An 18,922-nucleotide genomic window follows, 5' to 3' on the forward strand; every position below is an offset into this window, starting at 1 on the left:
GTGGATTATTACACACCCTCCTCAGCTGTTTCCTTCACAGCAGCAACTACAGAGAACCCTGCCAAGGGTGCTTCAGAGGAAAAATGAAGTTTTGGGGCACTGACTCATCATCTCAAGGAGCCTCTCTCTCCTTTGGCTATAGGAGAAATTAAGGAGACAAAGTCACTTTAGCTGGACAAACAGACTTTCTACTCCTTTAATGTTGGTTTCGGAATCCCACTGTACAGGTGGGATTTCTTCAGAATTACTGATGTCACTTCAGTAGAGTTCTGCAATATCCTGTTGACTTCCACCCAAGGGCAGAGGCCAGCACAGAGCAGCTTGGACCAAATTAGTGTAATTTGGAATTCTGAAAACTTTCCTATTTCCTAGCAGTCAATTTTTTTTTTTTCCTGGCAGCTTGTCTCCTGTGAAATGCACACATCTAGGCTGATCTTTTAGCTGCAGTTTTGGGGTTTGGATTGTTGGCTTTTTGGCTTTTTTTTTTTTTTTTTTTGATTGGGCAAACTCAACTTCTATTTGCAACATTCTTAATGTCATAAGTCTGAAAAATCATGTTAGAAATACTGCTTGAACAGGATGATCACAAGTTTGATGAAGAGATCTTTCCGCATAACAGCATTCCTATTATTACATAAACCCACTCTGTGAGATTGGTTAACCTCATACTGTAACAGTGTTAAACACAGCTCCTAGCTAGACAAGAGATGCATGGATTGATGGAAGTTTGATAATCATAAATAATATCTTGTTGAGGCCATGAGCCAGAAGTTAGCACAAGTCTCAAAACAAGCATGGATGGAGGACAGCAGGAGACTTTGACTGGGAATCTCCCAGCTCTTCCATGCCAATTCTTATCAGATGGGTTTGGCAAAGCCATTCAACCTCTTCTTCTTTCAGAGTGGATGATTACTTTCCAAAAATCACATGAATGCTATGACAGCTAATTAATTATAGCTGTGTTATGCTTTACAAATTTAATTAGTATAAAGAAGATTAGTGGAGAGAAACACTCCACAGAAAATTAAGTTGAACATAGACACAGTGCTGGAAAGCCACTGTAGTGAGATAGAAAGGGGAGAAAAATGATAATAAGGAAAGGGTTTTTGAATAATGAGTACTTAAGGGGTGTGTATGAAAGAAATGAGCAGTGTGCTACTTTCCAAAGTAAGAGGAGGGGGAAAGGAAATTAAAAATTAGAAGCAAGGCAAGCAAACAAGATGAATAGATTTGAAATATAAAGTGAAGATAATCATATGGAAAAGATGTAATAAAAGCCACCCAGATTCAGTAATGGATCTTTCTGATATTAGAGGAAAATGGTAGCACACTTGTATTGACCTCACACTATGTCAACACAATACAGCTCTTAATTCCTGAATTATATTGTTAAATAATTAACTGATTAATCATAAGCAAATAATTAAATCTTGGTTCTGTAAGCCTCACAACTGAGAAAATAAAACTGTCACAGTGATACCAGATTTTTTGCAGAACTGATACTGTGGTTAGGGAAAGGGCAAAAAAATTTAGTATCTATAGCTGGCTATATAGGGTGCTGGAAGAAGCACCTGGGCTCCATTTCTCGTTGAACAAAATAAAATGGATCATCTGTTACTTAAATCTCCTGTATTAAAGTTGAACCTAAAGAAAGTAGAAGAAAAGATTGTTAATTACTCTGCAAAATACCTAGACCTGCCCTGTTGGAGAGGGTTTGTGATTTGGGGAAGCAGGATTGAAAAGGCTGTCACTCTAAAACACTGAGACAGTCTTGAGTTCATGTTAAAATATCCCTTCCTCCAATATCCCTAAAATTAAGAGCCATAAAATAAACCCTCACAGTTCAATGGACAATAACTCATAGATATTTAACAATCTTAAGAACAAACTTCTAAGAATAATTCAAAATAATAATTTTGTTTATTCTTGTAAAAGGAGTACAGTAGACAAAATATAAAAAGATCAGCCTGTGCAACTACAAAACAAAATAATTCTGTTTCTCCCATAAATATTTCCCATTATTTTCAGATATAGCAAAAGCACATGTACTTCAATTCTAAGCAAGGCAATTAATTTGGATTCTGACAAATCAGAGCCATCAGTCACAGGATTACTTTTATTATTTTTTACAATGAAAGGACTCTGTGAGCACAGATCCTGCTGTGTAGAGCATCACATTCCTTCCCGAGAACAAACTGATAGGAATGAAAAGTCTAACAGTAAATAATTATTCCAATAAAGAAATTACAAAAAAGCTACAATAGTTACTTAGCTAGACTAATTTCAATTGTTTGTTCTTTCAACATGTCGTTTTAAAATAAATAGAAGACTAAATTTTAGAAACATCCACCCTCCAGCTTCCTGATGCTTTGTCTTGCAAAACACTTGCCAGCAGCAAAAAATTTGAGTCTTCGAAGATCAGGGAGGGGATGAAGTGTACCAGGATTCTTCAGCACCCCCAAATAACCCCACACCTGGGCTTAGGCTGACTCCACAGCCTCTGTTAGCCATGTTGGCTAGGATGTCCTTCAGGAGCATCCTGAGTTCATGTCCCATGGCCTGGGCCTAGGCAAAGGAATAGAGCTCATTGTTGAAGTAGTTCTCCAGCTGGTCGCTGAGGGAGTCAAAGGTGGGCCGCTCATCAGGCTCTGCATTCCAGCACTGCTTCATCATCCTGTAGAGCGGCGCTGGGCATGTCTCCGGCTGAGGAAGTCTGTAACCATTGTCCAGGAGCTGGATCACCTGGTGTCCTGGCATACCTGCAAGCCAAAAGGAGTTCATCAGGCTACTCAGGACCTGCTTCTGGGTGCCGTGTGTTCCTCTCTATTCAGCACAGAATCACCACAGAATGGTTTGGGTTGGAAAGGACCCTAAAGATCACAGGGTTCAAAGCCCCGGCCCTGAGCAGGGACACCTTCCACTAGACCAGGTTACTCAAAGCCCTTCCAGCCTGACCTTGAATGATTCCAGGACAGCCTCATCTCTTAATGTTTACCAGCAATTAAAAACCAACTCAAACATTTCCCCACCACCTCACCCTGACTGTGCCAGCTACAAGGCATCACAAATAAGTTTGTGATGTCTGCATGTAAGCCTTTTCTTCCACCATTTGGGTTTGTCAAAAATTTTCAGACATCTATATAGCTTAAATAGTTCCTAAATGCCTCTAGTCTCAGTGACTATGAAATCTCCTAAGAAAACCTGATCTGCTGCTGAATTTTCCTCACATTTAGAAACTTTTTCCTAAAGTCAGCCCTGTTTCCACAGGGGCAGCTGGGCAATGCTATCCCCCCTACTCCATCACCACCAGTCATGGAAAAGAAACCATTCATTTCCCTATCTTTGCTATACCTTTATATACTAAGACTACTGTCCTGTTCTCTTCCAATCTTTTTACTCTTTAAATTAAATCTTGAATTGTGTTAATTTCTTTTCCCTAGATCTCTGATGGTGCTTCCACTGCACATTATCCACTGCCACCACAAATCAACATAAACTAACTGATTACTGAGAACAAACTCCTGAAAGTAATACCAAGTACGCAAATAGTAAAATGACATTTTCTACTTTTAAGATACAGATGCCTTTGCAAAGGGGTAATACTGAATGAGTTTTCAGACAATATCCAGAGCTACGGTGTTACATATTTTTTATACTAAAATGATTTATTTATGTGTGTGTGTGTCCATACGTACACAACTATAGTTTATATAAGACTTCAGGATATTTTGCTTTGCTTTTTTTTCTTCAGAACAATTTCGCAGGAGGTGAGGGTGGGAATCAAAAAGCAAAATCAATTTTTCCTTTTGCAGAAAATATCCGTTTGGGACCCAGTGAAATGTAGTTTATGGCAAACGCACCACCCCTCAGGCCTGTACAGACAACATAACTTTTTTTTGCTTTAGTTCTTCCCTTGTGTTCTACTCACCAGCACAAAATGAGTCACAGTCAATCATCTCACTGATATCTTGTGTTATTGGAGCCACAGTTCCTTGAGCATTTCTCACCGTACTAGAAATAGTAGCTGCTCTCAGACTACTATATCTACTTTTGAGATTGGTAACATTTTATTTTTTAATTATTTAATTCTTGTGATCCTTTCCTTTATGAAGACTTTTCACTGCAGCAATCATACATGAGGGAGGGGGGTAAAAGCACCCTGATTTATTTTTCAGACACCTTCTTTCTGAAGTGCTTGTTCAGCACTTCAGACATAATCTATTCTTGCATGAGATATACTAAAAAAAAAAAAAAATTCGAAAAGGACAGGTTGGGAAACAAAAAACCCTTCCTTTATTTCTTCCCTTTTCCACATTCCAAGAATTGGCATCTTTGATCTGATGATGGAGGAAAATAGCCAGCTGGCTTAGGTGCCTCTGCAGTGCAGATTGATTCCATCAAGAGGAAGCTTGTGTGCTAACCGCAGCCTTTGCAAAGCTGCCAGGATGCCCAGGGAAGCCAGAAGGTCTACCCTACTAAATGGACCTCATCTGAACAACCTTCTTCCTCTCTTTAAAATTTTAACCCTTTAACATGCCCATAGTACAGGCATTCAACCTTCTTTTTTTGTGTTATTCTGAAATCAAGAAAAAAATTAGCCATCATTTCTTTAGGTAGAAGTACTTACCATGATAAGGCATCTGCCCATAGGTAATTATTTCAAACAGAAGTATCCCAAAGGACCAGACATCTGATTTAATGCTGAATCTGTTGTAGCGGATTGCCTCCAGGGCTGTCCATTTCACTGGGAGTTTTGTTTCAGTCCTAGCTTCATATATTGTTTCATTTTCTACCTATCATGGGTAAAACAAAACAAGCCTGGTTTCAGACCTGCTTCAGCAAACCACTTAGGCATCTGACTAAGTTTAACACGTGCTTAATCTTATCTTTTAACCAAACTCTTGTTTTTCAGGTAAGTACCCATTTTCTGAAGTCTACCATTGGATTCAGCTTTGCAGTTGAAAAGTGCAGAGGCTTCATCAGAGGCTTTTCTAAAGCATTTATCATTTCAAGCAAGCACACAGCATTGGAGTGGCTCCTGATTAATTATGACTTGCTGCTGTGAATTCTGGACCCGGCATGCAAGATTTCAAAAGTGTGTCAGGAGTGGCAGTTTAAGCATCCTGCTGACACTAGAGACCAAATGTCTCCACGTCTGGTCTAGAGTAAAGAGAGAAGGCAAGAGCAAGAGCTAATGAACTTCAGAAGATTTCTTCTGTGATTTATTGTGATGTTGAAGGGTCATTGACTTTGATAACAGTGGCTTAAGCAGGTTTTTGGGGAAGAAAGAATAAACTCTCACTGATTCAAGTTAATACATTAGTTTCCCCTAAGCTAATTAATGTAAAGTGTAGGTGAAAGAAACAAAAAAATTGCTGAGTTGCCAGTTTGTAGAATCATGTCCTTAAAGGTTTATCACAAGGACATCTAAATTTTGTGAACATTTCTTCTCTCTTTAATTCCTACACATAATTTAGTATACATAAGTCATACCTAAAGCCTCAGTCAAGTTTTTCACATGCAAATCCAGACATACATGGACCAGATTTTGCTTTTTTGATTGTTTAAATACAGAATGTATATTTCCCAGCTGCAATGCTCGATGGTTTTAAAAATATTGGTTGTTATTGATTTATATCTCTATACTTATACAGCTGGCATCTTGACCATAACACTAATCTTTGGAAACAAGAAACAAATGCATTATGAACATTGTTCATTTAAAAAGATATATTTTTTAGGTTAAAGAACTTGTAATATAAACTTATGCATATTTAGAATAATCAAAATTAAATTAAAAGAATTTTCAAAGTCCCTTGATGCCTTTGTTAAGCCATTATTCTATACTTCAGTATGTAATAAATCCAATTCTGTTATAAACTTCAATTTCTGCTGTTGGAATGGAAAAACAAAATGAGAAGTAGGATTTTTTTTCTCTGTTTTTCCTTCTCAGTGCAAGAACATAAATAAATAATAAAATCCAAGAATGGCCTCCGAAATTATGGATTTCATATTGAAATCCATAAAATGTAGCAAAATAAATCTTTCCAACACTGATTAAATAATTTTCAGAGGTAGGAAATCTCATTTCTAAACCACAGCTCTTCCAAAGGGATACTTTGACTGGTGACCCTTGGCATTCTTTTCCTTCAAGGACTAGAGAAAAAAACCAAAACAGTGCAGTGACAAAGAATTTGCATCAGACTTAAAGCTCTGAGAGCTCACTTTACAAATGTTGCTGTTAGCTGTGGAGAGGAATAAGGTCCTTTTATGATTACTGCCTGTGATCACAAGCACCATGGAGGCAGTGGGGAAGTGAACAACAAGAGAATATATGTCAATACATTTTTATACGCCTTCCCTTACAGGCCCAGGTGTACAACCTTTCCACCATTCCTCTCCATGTTGCAAACACTGTGGATAAAGCTGGGTATTGCCAGGATCCTTCCTGGGTGGCTGGGTAGGAAGCAGACACCAAGATTCTTCAGACTGACGCAAAGGCACAGGACAACTTCTGACCTCGCATGGGATAATGCAGGTAGAAGATACAAGTGAACAGGTTATAGGTCCTCTTCTCCCTGGGCTTGCCTTTGTCTTAACCCATCAATTCATTCTTTAGTTGGCCTCTTCCACCTTGTTCTCCAGAGTTAAAATCGGGGACATTTAAGCCTCTCACAACCTACCTTAAAAACTCTTGCAAGTCCGAAGTCCGCCACTTTGTAAACATTGTGCTCACCAACAAGAACATTCCTGGCTGCGAGATCCCGATGGATATAGTTCTGAGATTCAAGGTATGCCATCCCAGAAGCCACCTGAGCAGCCATGTCTATTTGATGTGTCAGGGAGATTTGAGAGCCTCCATCTTCTGTTTAAAAAGGAGATGACAAGAACAACGTAAGAACATTAACAAGATGCTGATTTCAGACATAAATAACTGAAAACCTGCCTGGTTCAAAAAAGCCAACACAAATAAACCAAATCATGCGATACAATAAAGCAACAGTCCAGCCAAAGGACAGAGATTTCTGAATGCCATTACTTATTTCCCAATAACTGAGTAACAGTGCTTGTCCCATCTTCTCTAAAACAGTAGATACTACATGCAGGAGTTAATCAAGGCCAGGAAGGAGCTGCTGATGCAGTCCGAAAAGAAAATCTTTTATCTACTGATAGTAACATAGTATGCACCTTTCTGACATTAAGGGTTCATAAAACTGTTCCGAACTGTGAGTAAGAGTTAATGTCCGTACCCAGTAGCTGTAGCTAGAGCTGACTAAAGATGGAAAATCACAAAATTATCCTTGTTCCCTATTCTCCAATGATTCTGACTAGGAAAAATACCATCTGCTGTCAAGTATAACTTATTTTCACTTTCCAATCCACTTGACTGCTTCACGCTGTCATCTCTGTTGTCGCTACTCAGGAGTAGGACTCCTTGAGATGATTTCAAGCTGCCTCCTTCTCCAGTAGAACTTTTTGAAGCAATGTGCATGTCATTCCTACCACCAAATTCCAGAAATTGAGATTTGGCAATTGAAGATCATTGTTCAAACAATGTAGTAGAAGAACTTTGAGCTGAGCAACTTGCCTCTACAAATTAAGGAAAGTCTCAGGCCATGAAAAACTGCAGCCAAAAATTGTAAAATGGGTAACAAAAAAAAATAAAAATTCATTGGGATATAACACATTAGAGTACAAATTTGTGGCATTTTGGGAACAGCTAACCAAACTTCTCAATGCAAAGAATTTAAACCAGGAAGTAATTGATTGTAAACCAAATCAGTATTACATTCAAGGACTACTTCACACAATCCCAAATGCTGCAGCACTGAAGCATGGCTTTCTACCTCTGTAGTCTCTAACACTCAAAACAATTTCAACTTTGTTTCAGAGCCTTGATATCAAAAAGCTGAATCCTTGCTGCTAGGCTTATTAGCAGTTCTTTGTCATCAGCTTGGTGACTTTTACTTATTGCTTCTGTGTTAGAGGAATAAAACTTTTGTAGCTGGCGGTTTTCTCTCACTTATTTTTAATTGATTTACAGTGATAGCATGTCTTAGTATTGTTTTAAATAGCCTTCTCCAGTTCTGGCATTTTATTTGATGGAACTTTTTCATCCCACCTTACCTAATGTAAACCTACCATGTTTCCATTTAAAGCCATTCCCCCTTGTCCTGCCATTACCTGGCCTTGTAAAAAGTCCCTCTCCAGCTCTCTTATAGGTTCCCATTAGGTAGTGGAAGGCTACTCTAAGTTTATATCTAGCTAGCTAGCTATAGATATAGATATGTTTATATAACTTTCACACTCAAAATCAGGCCCTACTGCTGAATTTATAAATTTATAAATAATCCCATGGATTATTCTTTAACTGATTGAAAAAATGTAGCACCTCCATGTCCTTTTTTACTAATATTTTTTGACAAAACCTTCAACCTCATATGAAAAATTTATTAGAGAAAATATTAAAGAAGTCTTGGGGTCTGCACCCTGTTCTAAGCAATCTATCATAACCACTCATATAGAAAAGACAGGAAAATATTCTCATTGACAGATATCTGACAATAAAAAAAGAGAAAAATAAATAAGCGGCACTTTCTCCAGTGAGGACATTGCCTCCACAATAATTCACTGAATTTCAAGACTGCATACCTGCCAGAACAAGCCCTAGGCCCATCAGAATTGATAAAAGCACTCATATATTTATGACAATTTCATTCACTTCCAATAACAAAGAAAAGTTTTCAGGTGCATTTTTCTCATAGTGGTGGCAGCTCAATAACTCTGCATAGCAGTGCTCATCAAGAACTCTCCCAAAGTACATTTACAGTGGGCAGAGGGAATTCCCATGTCCATCATTATTAAGTAGCTGTCAATATGAGGAAATGTGATAGTAACTGTGAATAAAATATTAGGGACTTTTAAAGCTGGAAAAGCATACCATACAGTTCTAGAAGGGGAATAGGAACAAAGAATATCTCTGGACTTTCCTCCACTCTAGTTTGCTTTATTTACCCATAGTGCACACAGAGACAGAAGCCTTCTGGAAATATTTTCCTGTTTCCTACAGAGGCTGAATCTCAGGAAAACCTACCAGGAGCTGTGCACTCCGGCTGATATAGATCACTTCCAGCCACAGAGCTCTATACAAGCTTCAAATCTCTTTCTTTATTAGTCTCACTGACAGCAATGACTTTTCTCTGACCACAATACCTATCAAAACCCTTGGATCTCTGCCTCCACCTCTTAGTTCTGTGCACCTCCCTGTGCATCGGTCATCAGACAAGGAGGGATACCACTAGACTGGGTTTCAACTGGGCATTTTTATGGATATCTTGATGGCTGCCTGGAAACCAGCTGACTTTCCACAGCCTCTGATGAAGAGCTACAGGAGTGGGCACTTAGGCAAGGAGCAAGGTGCTGTGCTTATGCTGGCAGCTGATCTACACAGAGGCTGCAGCACTGATGTGCTCTGGACATGTTTACTCTATGCACACTAATAGGCCAATTTTCACCTCTGCCACAGCTGTGACTCATCCTGGCTTTCTCAGAGCTATTTCTCCACTGCAATAAATGTTTCCATGCACAGCAATCGTTTCCTGATGTGCCAGGCTCTTTCAATCAGATAAGCTGCAATCTACACACAAAGGCATCAAAGATGAGGATTTGAAGGAAATTTGTGCCTTGCTACGTCTGGCCAGCAAATGCCTACAAAACTGTGGATGATCTGGCCCAAGGTCATGGCAGACCCATTGTGGGCAGTTCCTGGAAGGGCTGTCTCTGTGTCAGAGATTTCTTTAGCTGTAATTGTGCATGGACAGACCCTCATTTAAAAATGGTTCCGCAGAGAAGGTGGGGGAAGGCATGTGTCATGGTAAATGCTGTCTGTGGTATTACACAGGGCTTTGCTTTATGGGCTGTAAACAGAGAAGAAATTCAGCATGACAACCGTGGCAAACATTTTGTCTTCAAGAAATCATTACAGCTTTAAAGACATTTAGCATCTCAAAGACATCTGCTAAACTGAAAATGGATAGCAACACTAGAATCAAGAATTTCCCGATAACAGGAGTGAACTTAAAAGTGCAATCATTATGCTAGTCTGTTCCAGGCTGTACAATTTTATTTTTAATTATTATTTGCCTTCAAAAGAGCACTTTGAAGTGCTACTGAGATAAAAGCCCTGATGAGATAGGCAAGGGACAAATTTGTAGTGAAAAGCTATCCCTGACTAGTAATAGTTTTCAAAGCTGTTAAGTACATTTTGTGGAAGTGCTTCTATTTCATGTCAAATATGATGACCTATCCTTCTGGATACTTATATTTTTATTCCTTTGTGTATGTTCCCATCTACTCCTAGAACTGGATGAAAAAATATGAGCCATTATAAGGCAAGAATCAGACTGTGGATGTGATTCTTTCCTACTTTTAAAATATTTTGGTTGTCAAAAATTCATAAGCCTTTCCGCTTTTCTCACCCCCACACATGACAAATAATGCAGCTTTTACATTAAACTAGGGTGTTGTAATTCTGTCTTTTATGTTAGTGTATTTACTCAACTGCAGCACCCTTAAAATGAGTTTAGAGTCATTTGCTTACTTTTAAGGTATTCTAGAAGACTTCCATATCTCATCAGCTCGGTAATAATATAAATTGGGTCCTCCAATGTGCAGACAGCATAAAGCTGTATAAGCTTTGGATGTCTCAAGTTCTTCATTATTTGTGCTTCCCTCAGAAAGTCTTTTGGATCCATTGAACCTGAAACAACAGCATATAACAAAACCAAGGTTATTAAAGGGCTTTCTACCAGCAATCTTAAGGGAGTAACTGATATTGTTTTCTGGTTTTGAAAGTACATTAACATCTCAAATCTTCACAGTTCCCACAGAAAAGAGACAGTGCAGCTGAAACAAACATTTAATGAGTGAAACATGCCAGTTGTGTAGGGACAGACAACATATGTGTCCCAGCCACCAGAAATATAAAGGCTAAAATCAAACACCCCCAGGACTCCCCAAAACAGGAAAAAAAAGCAAGGCTAGAATGTTAAGGGATACATTTTAAACAAACAACTGGTTAATGAAAGGATCAGAAACTGAGGTGAGAGTGTCTAGGTAATGAACATAAAATTCTGAGAGAAAACTAGTGCTGCAATAAAAATTTGTTGCACTATATTTTCAGCTTCACCAATTAAAGCCAGAAAGCACTGAAATCAGTTTAGCATATGCAGAGATGGTGTGTGCATTTTATATATACAAAAACAAATAACTATTTATAATGATCACGCAATAGCAACCCTATCAGAAATACCAGTGTATGCACAGATGTAACATTAATTTTACAACCCCTAAATACCAAAGTGTCTTACCAGCAAATGATGCCAACTTTTTAAGTGTTACATAAGATCATAACATCTCTAGTTCTATTCATATATATAGTGAACCAATGCAGAAACTATGTCAAAGAAGAAGTCAGAAGTGGTATAGGAAGCTAAAGTCATGGCAAATGTAGGATTAAAGGTCATGTATCCTGAATAGGGGATTTATTAAGAAAACACGAACAAATAAAGAATCAAAGCTTTCTAGATGAATGATCCAGTAGTGATCAGATATTGTCAGGTTTTTGAGGAAGCTGGTGAATAATATCTCCTTCAAAATGCTTTACATGCAAATGTGAAATTATTTAACTACTCACGTCTCCTTCCTCCCAAATCAAAATACTTTAAGAAAATATTACAGTTAAGATTGAAGAGGAAAATATCTAGTTATCCAACTTATTCTTCTCTATGCCATGTTTAAAAACAAATTCATCTTACTCAGCAAGCAGACTAAGTAATTTGAGAAGCCAAGGCTGCAAGACGAAGAGTCTTTATGGTTTTTCTTTTTAATATTAGGTAATCTATAAGGTTCATTTGGGAGTTTGATTGTGTTCCAAACATGGATGCTTAAATTAGGTGAAACTCTTGGAGGATGTTAAATGGCTCAGCAATAAAATTCCAACCGATAATCTGTTCTACAAAAAGGACTAGAAAATCAGCCTGTTCACCCAAAACCTACCTTAAATGCCACCTCCTGAAAAATGCCCCGGTCTATTTCCCAAAACATAGGAATGATGTGTGATTTCTTATCCTCACTCCAATACAAGAGGAAAGATTCAGAAATGCTCCTGACATGGACTTTATGAAAAAAGAGCCACTTGACATTGCTATTTGGGAGAGCAAAGATTACATTGAAAGGAACAGGTACTCCTCACTTCTGTTTCCTCATACTTCCCTTGGCAATCCCATATTGCCCAATTTGGTAAGATGTCATTAGGAGGAGTGGTCAAAGTATCTGGATTTCCATCAATAAATGGCAAGCAGCCAATAATACATCTCCTCAACAGGTACAAGCTATACTCATTTTCTTTACTCACTGTCAGAGGAAAGTGGGGGCCTTCACAAAGAGTAAATGATCACACCTGGTCTGGATAAAGTAGAGATTGTGACAGGGAGAAAACCCAAAATATCTGTGATGCTTACTCTACATCCTTTTCTCTTTAGAACAGCACAATCTTTACAGATTTACTCAAACTTTCCACCAATTCTAGATTTTAAAAAATAATTTATAAGGTTGTCTTTATAGGGTTTGGACTCACTTTGATATTTATTTAAAATTTTACCCCATTTGCTTACTTGTTTCAAGATATATGCATTGTCATAAAAATCAACCTAAAATCTACAGCTGCATGGTGTGAAGCATTCTGCCTCCAGAAGCAAATGCATCAGCGTGAATTATGATTTAGCATCAGTGCCAAGATTTGACAAGTTGATCCTAAAAACGATGAACTACTTGCTCACTTAGGGTCTACCAAATCATGGACCCTCTATGGATCATTATACAGGATTTCTTCACACCATAGAATTTGACAGTCTGATTTGTTCCCACCATCAAAGTTTGCCTACAAGGAATTTCTCAATTTAATCATGCTATAAACTTCTCCCAATAAACTGAAACCAAGCAACATGTTTTTCAGATATGACAACTTTCAATAAATTGATCAAGAAGGAAGTTTTCCATTAGCTGAATAGCTGCAAATCTTTTTCTACACTGTAAAAGCAAATAACAGTGACAATAATGATAACAAACCAGAAAAAGATCAATAAGTATTTCCTGCATGTTTTACAGAGCATATGTAACCTTCAGTTTTACTTAGTTTACATCTTTAAATAGCGCAAGTAGCAGACAGTGCCCCAATCCCCCACAGCCCTGTAGATCTTATATTGTACTTCATAAGAAGATTGGATGCCAAATGAAAAAAATTAAAAGTGTCTTTATGAGTGTTCTGCCTAAGATTATGTTTCAGCAACTGAATAAGCAAATTAAAAACTGCCTCTAAAAGAAACCAAACATGCTTGTTACAAATTAGTTGGATAAAGCCTGTCACAATAGTGGCAAAGAATTTACAGTACATCCCTTTGAGGCAGGAAACACATGCCAAATGGAGTTTCAAATAACTGAGGGGGGTTTAACTTGTAGTTGAATATGTATGTTTTTAATGAAATACACATTTTCAGCTCTTAGTGGTAAATACAAGATAAAGAGCAGGTTACTGTAAGTAGAAACGACTTGGTCATAAAACAATTAGTTAACATAAGCCTTTATTGAAACAAGTGGAGGTTTCTTTTGTGTAAGATACCAGTTTGGGAGTAAATTTATCAGGACCTAAAGAAAATATGGTCTTGATAATCTGTTTTTTGAATGAAAAATGTTTTTCTAAATGTCAGAGCCATTCTCCAGAACAAAATGTTGGAATCTCTTCCTTTGAGATGGTCTATATTGTGCTGCTTTGCCAGGAATCACCTCTAACTTAAGTCTACTTAAAACAGATATATCAGTTCTGATTTACTTATCTTTGAAAATATTTTGTTCTAGAGTTGAGGAAGTTTCACATTCTAAGATAAACACTGATAACCTGGAAATGAGTTAGAGAGGAAGGTTAGTTATTTTCCAGATTCTGCTATTCTAAATGTAAATGGCCCTTAAATATTTGATAAACTCATCACAAGACACTTTGTTTGCAACTTTTCAATAAACCTTCCCAAATTGCTTCAAAGTACCCTTGTGCTTCAGAAGAACCTAGCCCTCTAAGTAAAGTTTATAGAAAATTAATTTATGTGGAGACTGCATTAAACATATAACTATGATCTTCTCAAGAATTTTATGAGTAATAAAGAAATAAAGTTTAAAAACTAAGAATTTGACAACACAAGAAACTAAAATAGCCTATTCATATTAACACATGAATAATATGTGTTTCTGGATGTTCTCAAGCAGCTTTGTCACCATACAGAAGTAAACTTACATGTCAGTGTAAGGCCACGTACTGAATTAAATGAAATAAAAAAATCTCTTTTGTTTTCAGGGAAACTGGGGTATTTCCCTGAGTGCAAAGCTTTTTACACTGCATATGTATTAAAGAGATGACAAATTAGAGAAATGAAAATGTTATGAAAAACTCCACTGGCAGTACCAACCCAGAGACTATTTTGGAAAAACCTCCTGAAAAAAAAAAATCACGCTTGGACAGTTTCCATGCAGAGAGAAGCTTGGGAGATGCTTTACAATGTGATAATGACAAATGTATGCATCAGCTTCAACAGGCATAAGGAACTTTATCAGATACAATTAATTGGTGATGATAGATGTCTGCTTCACTTGCTGACAGCTGGAGAAGCAAGCTAGCCCAGACAATAGGTTCTAGAAAATCCATCACACTCAACACAGGACAAAGTGCAAATCCCTGCTGCAATGATTTCCACTTAAATAGAAAAATCCAATGTCTCAGTGAGGAAATAAAAACAGAAATGTGAAATGACATGTTCAGGGACCTGCATCAAGACAGTGCTGTGCAGAGCCAAAACCAGAAATAGTAACTGCTGGTTTCTAGATGTTTTCCTATCTACTGATCCCTGCACCTCTTTGAAAACTATGGGTCAACAGCTCAAAAGTCAGAGGCAAAGATGTTCTTAAGTTTTGTTTTTTCATTCACACATTCATGGCTGTGGCTGGTAAAATGTCACAGATGTCTCCAAAGCAGAGACAGTGAACCAGCGAACAAATAAGAGAATTATCTGAACGAAAGCATCACATTACTGCTGCTTTCTGTATACAGTCACACTGATCAACAGATTGTAAAAGAAATAAGGAGACGTAATTGGCAAGATATTGACAATGATATTTGAGAGCAAAGAGTGGAATGATCTCAGATATTTTCAGTTGTTGTAATTGTGCTGAAGGGACAAGGGATGGATTGTGTGCAAATTGTTGACTTTGGTTTTCTGATTATGGTGTTTTGCTTTTGTTGTGGAGAATTCTTTTTCTGGCCAGGATTTTTCTCTACATGATTTGAGGTGTAGCCTCACCAGCACTGAGCAGAGAGGGACAATGGTCTCTGCCCTGCTCTCCCTGGCCACACTATTGCAGACTGAGGCCAGGATGCCATTGGCATCATTGATTTTAAGCCTTTTAGTAGCAATAGCTATAGATTATTTTAAGTCCAGAAAAAAATTGTTTGAGAAATGAGAAGGACACTATATAACAAGAAACTGCATTTAGCCTTTCTGAAGACAAGTGGAAAATGGTTAAACAAGAATGGAAAGAACAGTTAATACATTTGAATAGGCTTTTATTTTATTACAAGAAGGCATAGCAAGGGTTAAAAAGAAGACATCAGGCAAATTCAAATGTGAAATTAGGTGCAGATTCTTACAGTTCCTTCATCTTAGGACTAGAGGACTTCTTATTATTGTGTAGTCAAGAACAAGCTGTATTTTGATTAAAATAAATGCTAATCTCAGCAGAGGGATGATGTGTAATGGCATATAACAGCAAAGTATTCCAACTATATATGGTCTAGAACAGATGTACACTGCAAAATAATGCTCAACAGAAAACCCCAAAGTTACAGAAATCCTTTCTGGCCCTAAGACCTATAAATCTATGACATTCTGATTGCATTATACTTTCTCTATTGTTCACCATGTGATTACCCTTGATCAACCTGCTCCTGCTTGGTAATAAGAGCATTGTTCCATTTCACAATTTCTCTGGTGGTAAAGCTTTTTTAGCAAAGCCCTTTACATCTCAGCCCCTTACATTTGTCAGATCACTTTAACACACTCCTCTGTTTTTCTGATGACTTGCTTGTCCAGAGAGTCTACACTGTAAAACAGCTTAGTGAAAAGTCTGTAGTTTAAATACACCCCCTCCTGCCCCAGTGTAAAGACAAGAGATTTAGATCTTTGAGCCAAGCTACAGGAGAGGCGTATTTTACAGTGTGTTACATTTGAAGCCTGAAACATTGCTTATGTGAATACTGGAAGCTTCAGTGATCAACACTATATATTTCTTGATTACTCATTAACTATTATGTTTTTCATTCATTTATCAACTTTATGTTATGGTGAATGAAATTACCAACCCTACCCTTTGCTGAAATTTTATTAGTACCAAGATAAACATTTGTTACTCAGACTAGGGTGAGGGTATTGTGGTTTGTCTTTAATTAGTGAAGTGTTATTCCTCATGAGTAACAATGAGAACAAGCAATGGAAAACCAATGTGCTGATTACTGTAAGGCACTCCAAATGCCTTTCACTATACAGTGAAAAACAATGTATAGAAGAAGATAATTCCCTGAAGATGTGTTACTACAAGGTTAATTGCTTACATTTGTGACTGTTTGAACTGTTTTTGTAGAATGAGATAGTTCACAAAGTACAGTGATAAGAGATTCAACATTAACTACATAATTTATCAAGACAGCTTTGGGAATCAAAGTCTTCATTCTGAGCAACACTATGTGCGACGTTCGGCTTCCTTATCACAGTGTTAGGTCACAAACTCTCTGCTATCCAAGCACTGCATCCAGGTGGGGCTTCTGTCTGCCCTAACTCAATACAACCCAGCATGCAATCAGTGAAACTACTGCTGTTGACCTTAGCAAGAATCAGACTAGAGTGGAAAAAATGGAGATAGGAAAAGTATTGATTAATCGAGCCCTTTTTCCCAGGTGAACTATGATACTACAAAAAGAATCACAGTTGAAGGAGTTTCTTCCATTGTACTGTACTAGTCTATACATGATAACAAGTTTGCAGTGAGTCCTATGTTTACTCCAGTGAAAAAGACATTTCAAGCTGTTTTTTGTTTGCTGAGTCACTAGGGAGATGCACCTGTTCAGTGAAAAAAGTATTGTCTTTCATATGAATTATAGAAGGTCTTTAGTCTGAACAGATGTCATATTTTCAGTTAAGCAGAAAAAAAAAAAAAAAGGGGCTTATTTTCTTTCACTTTGCATGTCCCAAAACACAAAAGATATCCTGATACAAGGGAGACTTGAAACATATGCTGAAATTCCTCCCTGTTTAGGAGACCGTTCAAGCAGTGCTCAAGCATATTGATGCTATATTGAATCAAAGGCCTGAATCTGTTCTGCTTCCTGAATCAGGTTCATTAGTGCCCAACACAAGCTTTTTTAATTAACCACAGCTCATGTTGTTATCTCTTTTTAAAAAACATGTATATCATACAAGCTGCCTCTCTTATCTATGTGGTTCTTGCCATCTGCTGGCAGATATTTTATGTTGTCAATTGAAAATGCACAAATTACTTGAAGTTAATGAAACATAATTAAGAAAAATGCTAAAAACTGTATTAGTCACAATCTTATATTACATGCAAATAGTGAGTATAAATGTAGTGTATCAAAAACTTTTAAAAATTAAAAGCAATACTAGGATTAAAGCACTCCTTAAGTACCAATTTAGCATAGTAAATATTCTATACGACCGAAGAAATCACTGCAGTATAGCACCTAATCCCTAGAAAAACCCTACAGATGACAGACTGCTTGCAATCAATTACTTCACCTACAGATTATTTAATCTATAGTGACTCATTTCCACACAAACAATACTGTAAAAATAGGTACAACTCTTGTTGTGGTTGCCTTATTATGTGATACAGATGCTGAATTAATTCAGCTCATCTAGAAACAGAAAAAAACTGCATTAAATTCTCATTCAAAATACCAAAGACTATCTAGACCTAGAGCTTTACTAATCTTCATGTCTAGGTGTGGGGATTTTAAGAATGAATGCATATATACAGATAGGCTCTGTTTGCTGCAGCATTTAAAAAGTAAAGGAGCACTCTTGCTAATAGCTCATTAACATTTAAGAATAATTCACATACCTGGTTTTAATGTTTTGATTGCCACAGGGGTGGTATTATTCCACAGTCCTTCCCATACTTCACCAAACTGACCAGATCCTAATTTTTTCACTAATTTCAGAGATCGTCGGTCTATCTCCCACTGATCAACAGTTTTGTAAGATAAATCAAAAGTAGTAGGAGTTTGTATCTTGTAAAAGAAAATAAATAATACACATCAACAACATATACAAATCATTGTTAACTATTTCATGTAAAGCTGGAACAGATATAAATAATGTTTCCTTAGAGTATACACATGCAATAAAGTGAGCCAAGAACATAAAATACAACCCTCATACTGGGTGCTCTTTGTTAGAAATTAGAAATACGCTAAAGAAAATATCCTCCCATGAAAAGCACAAATTAGAAGTCATCTCTCTAGCAAGCTTTTTGAACAATGACTTGCTGGTTGCCAGAACCTTGTGGTTTTGTCTCAGTAATTACATATGGACAGCTAGAGTTATGAAATTGGAGATTTCATTTCCATATGTATTTATAAAAGGTATTCATAAATCATGATCTGGCATATTCCTCCCCCCCCAACCAAACACTTGATGATTTTTTTCAAAATGGCATGGTACTTTATTATTAATTTGTCAAACTCAAGAAGGAAACTGTAACACTACCCAAAACTTCCTGAAAACAAGCAGATCATTAACATTCT

The 18,922-nt window shown here is 37.2% G+C and overlaps 1 protein-coding gene across 1 annotated transcript in view; it reads right to left on the bottom strand.

The window, feature by feature from the left end:
• Positions 1-1,982: 1,982 nt before the first annotated feature.
• Positions 1,983-18,922, bottom strand: part of FRK (fyn related Src family tyrosine kinase) — a 45,423-nt gene continuing 28,483 nt past the window's right edge. Inside the window, exons 4-8 of the mRNA XM_077176341.1 lie at positions 18,238-18,406; positions 10,601-10,759; positions 6,680-6,865; positions 4,628-4,789; positions 1,983-2,759 (exon numbers count right to left, since the gene is read on the bottom strand). Coding sequence (XP_077032456.1) covers positions 2,566-2,759; positions 4,628-4,789; positions 6,680-6,865; positions 10,601-10,759; positions 18,238-18,406 — 870 coding nt within the window. The 3' untranslated portion in view covers positions 1,983-2,565. The remainder of the gene's footprint in view (positions 2,760-4,627; positions 4,790-6,679; positions 6,866-10,600; positions 10,760-18,237; positions 18,407-18,922) is intronic.

Source organism: Agelaius phoeniceus, chromosome 3, assembly GCF_051311805.1.
Source record: "Agelaius phoeniceus isolate bAgePho1 chromosome 3, bAgePho1.hap1, whole genome shotgun sequence".
NCBI lineage: Eukaryota > Metazoa > Chordata > Aves > Passeriformes > Icteridae > Agelaius > Agelaius phoeniceus.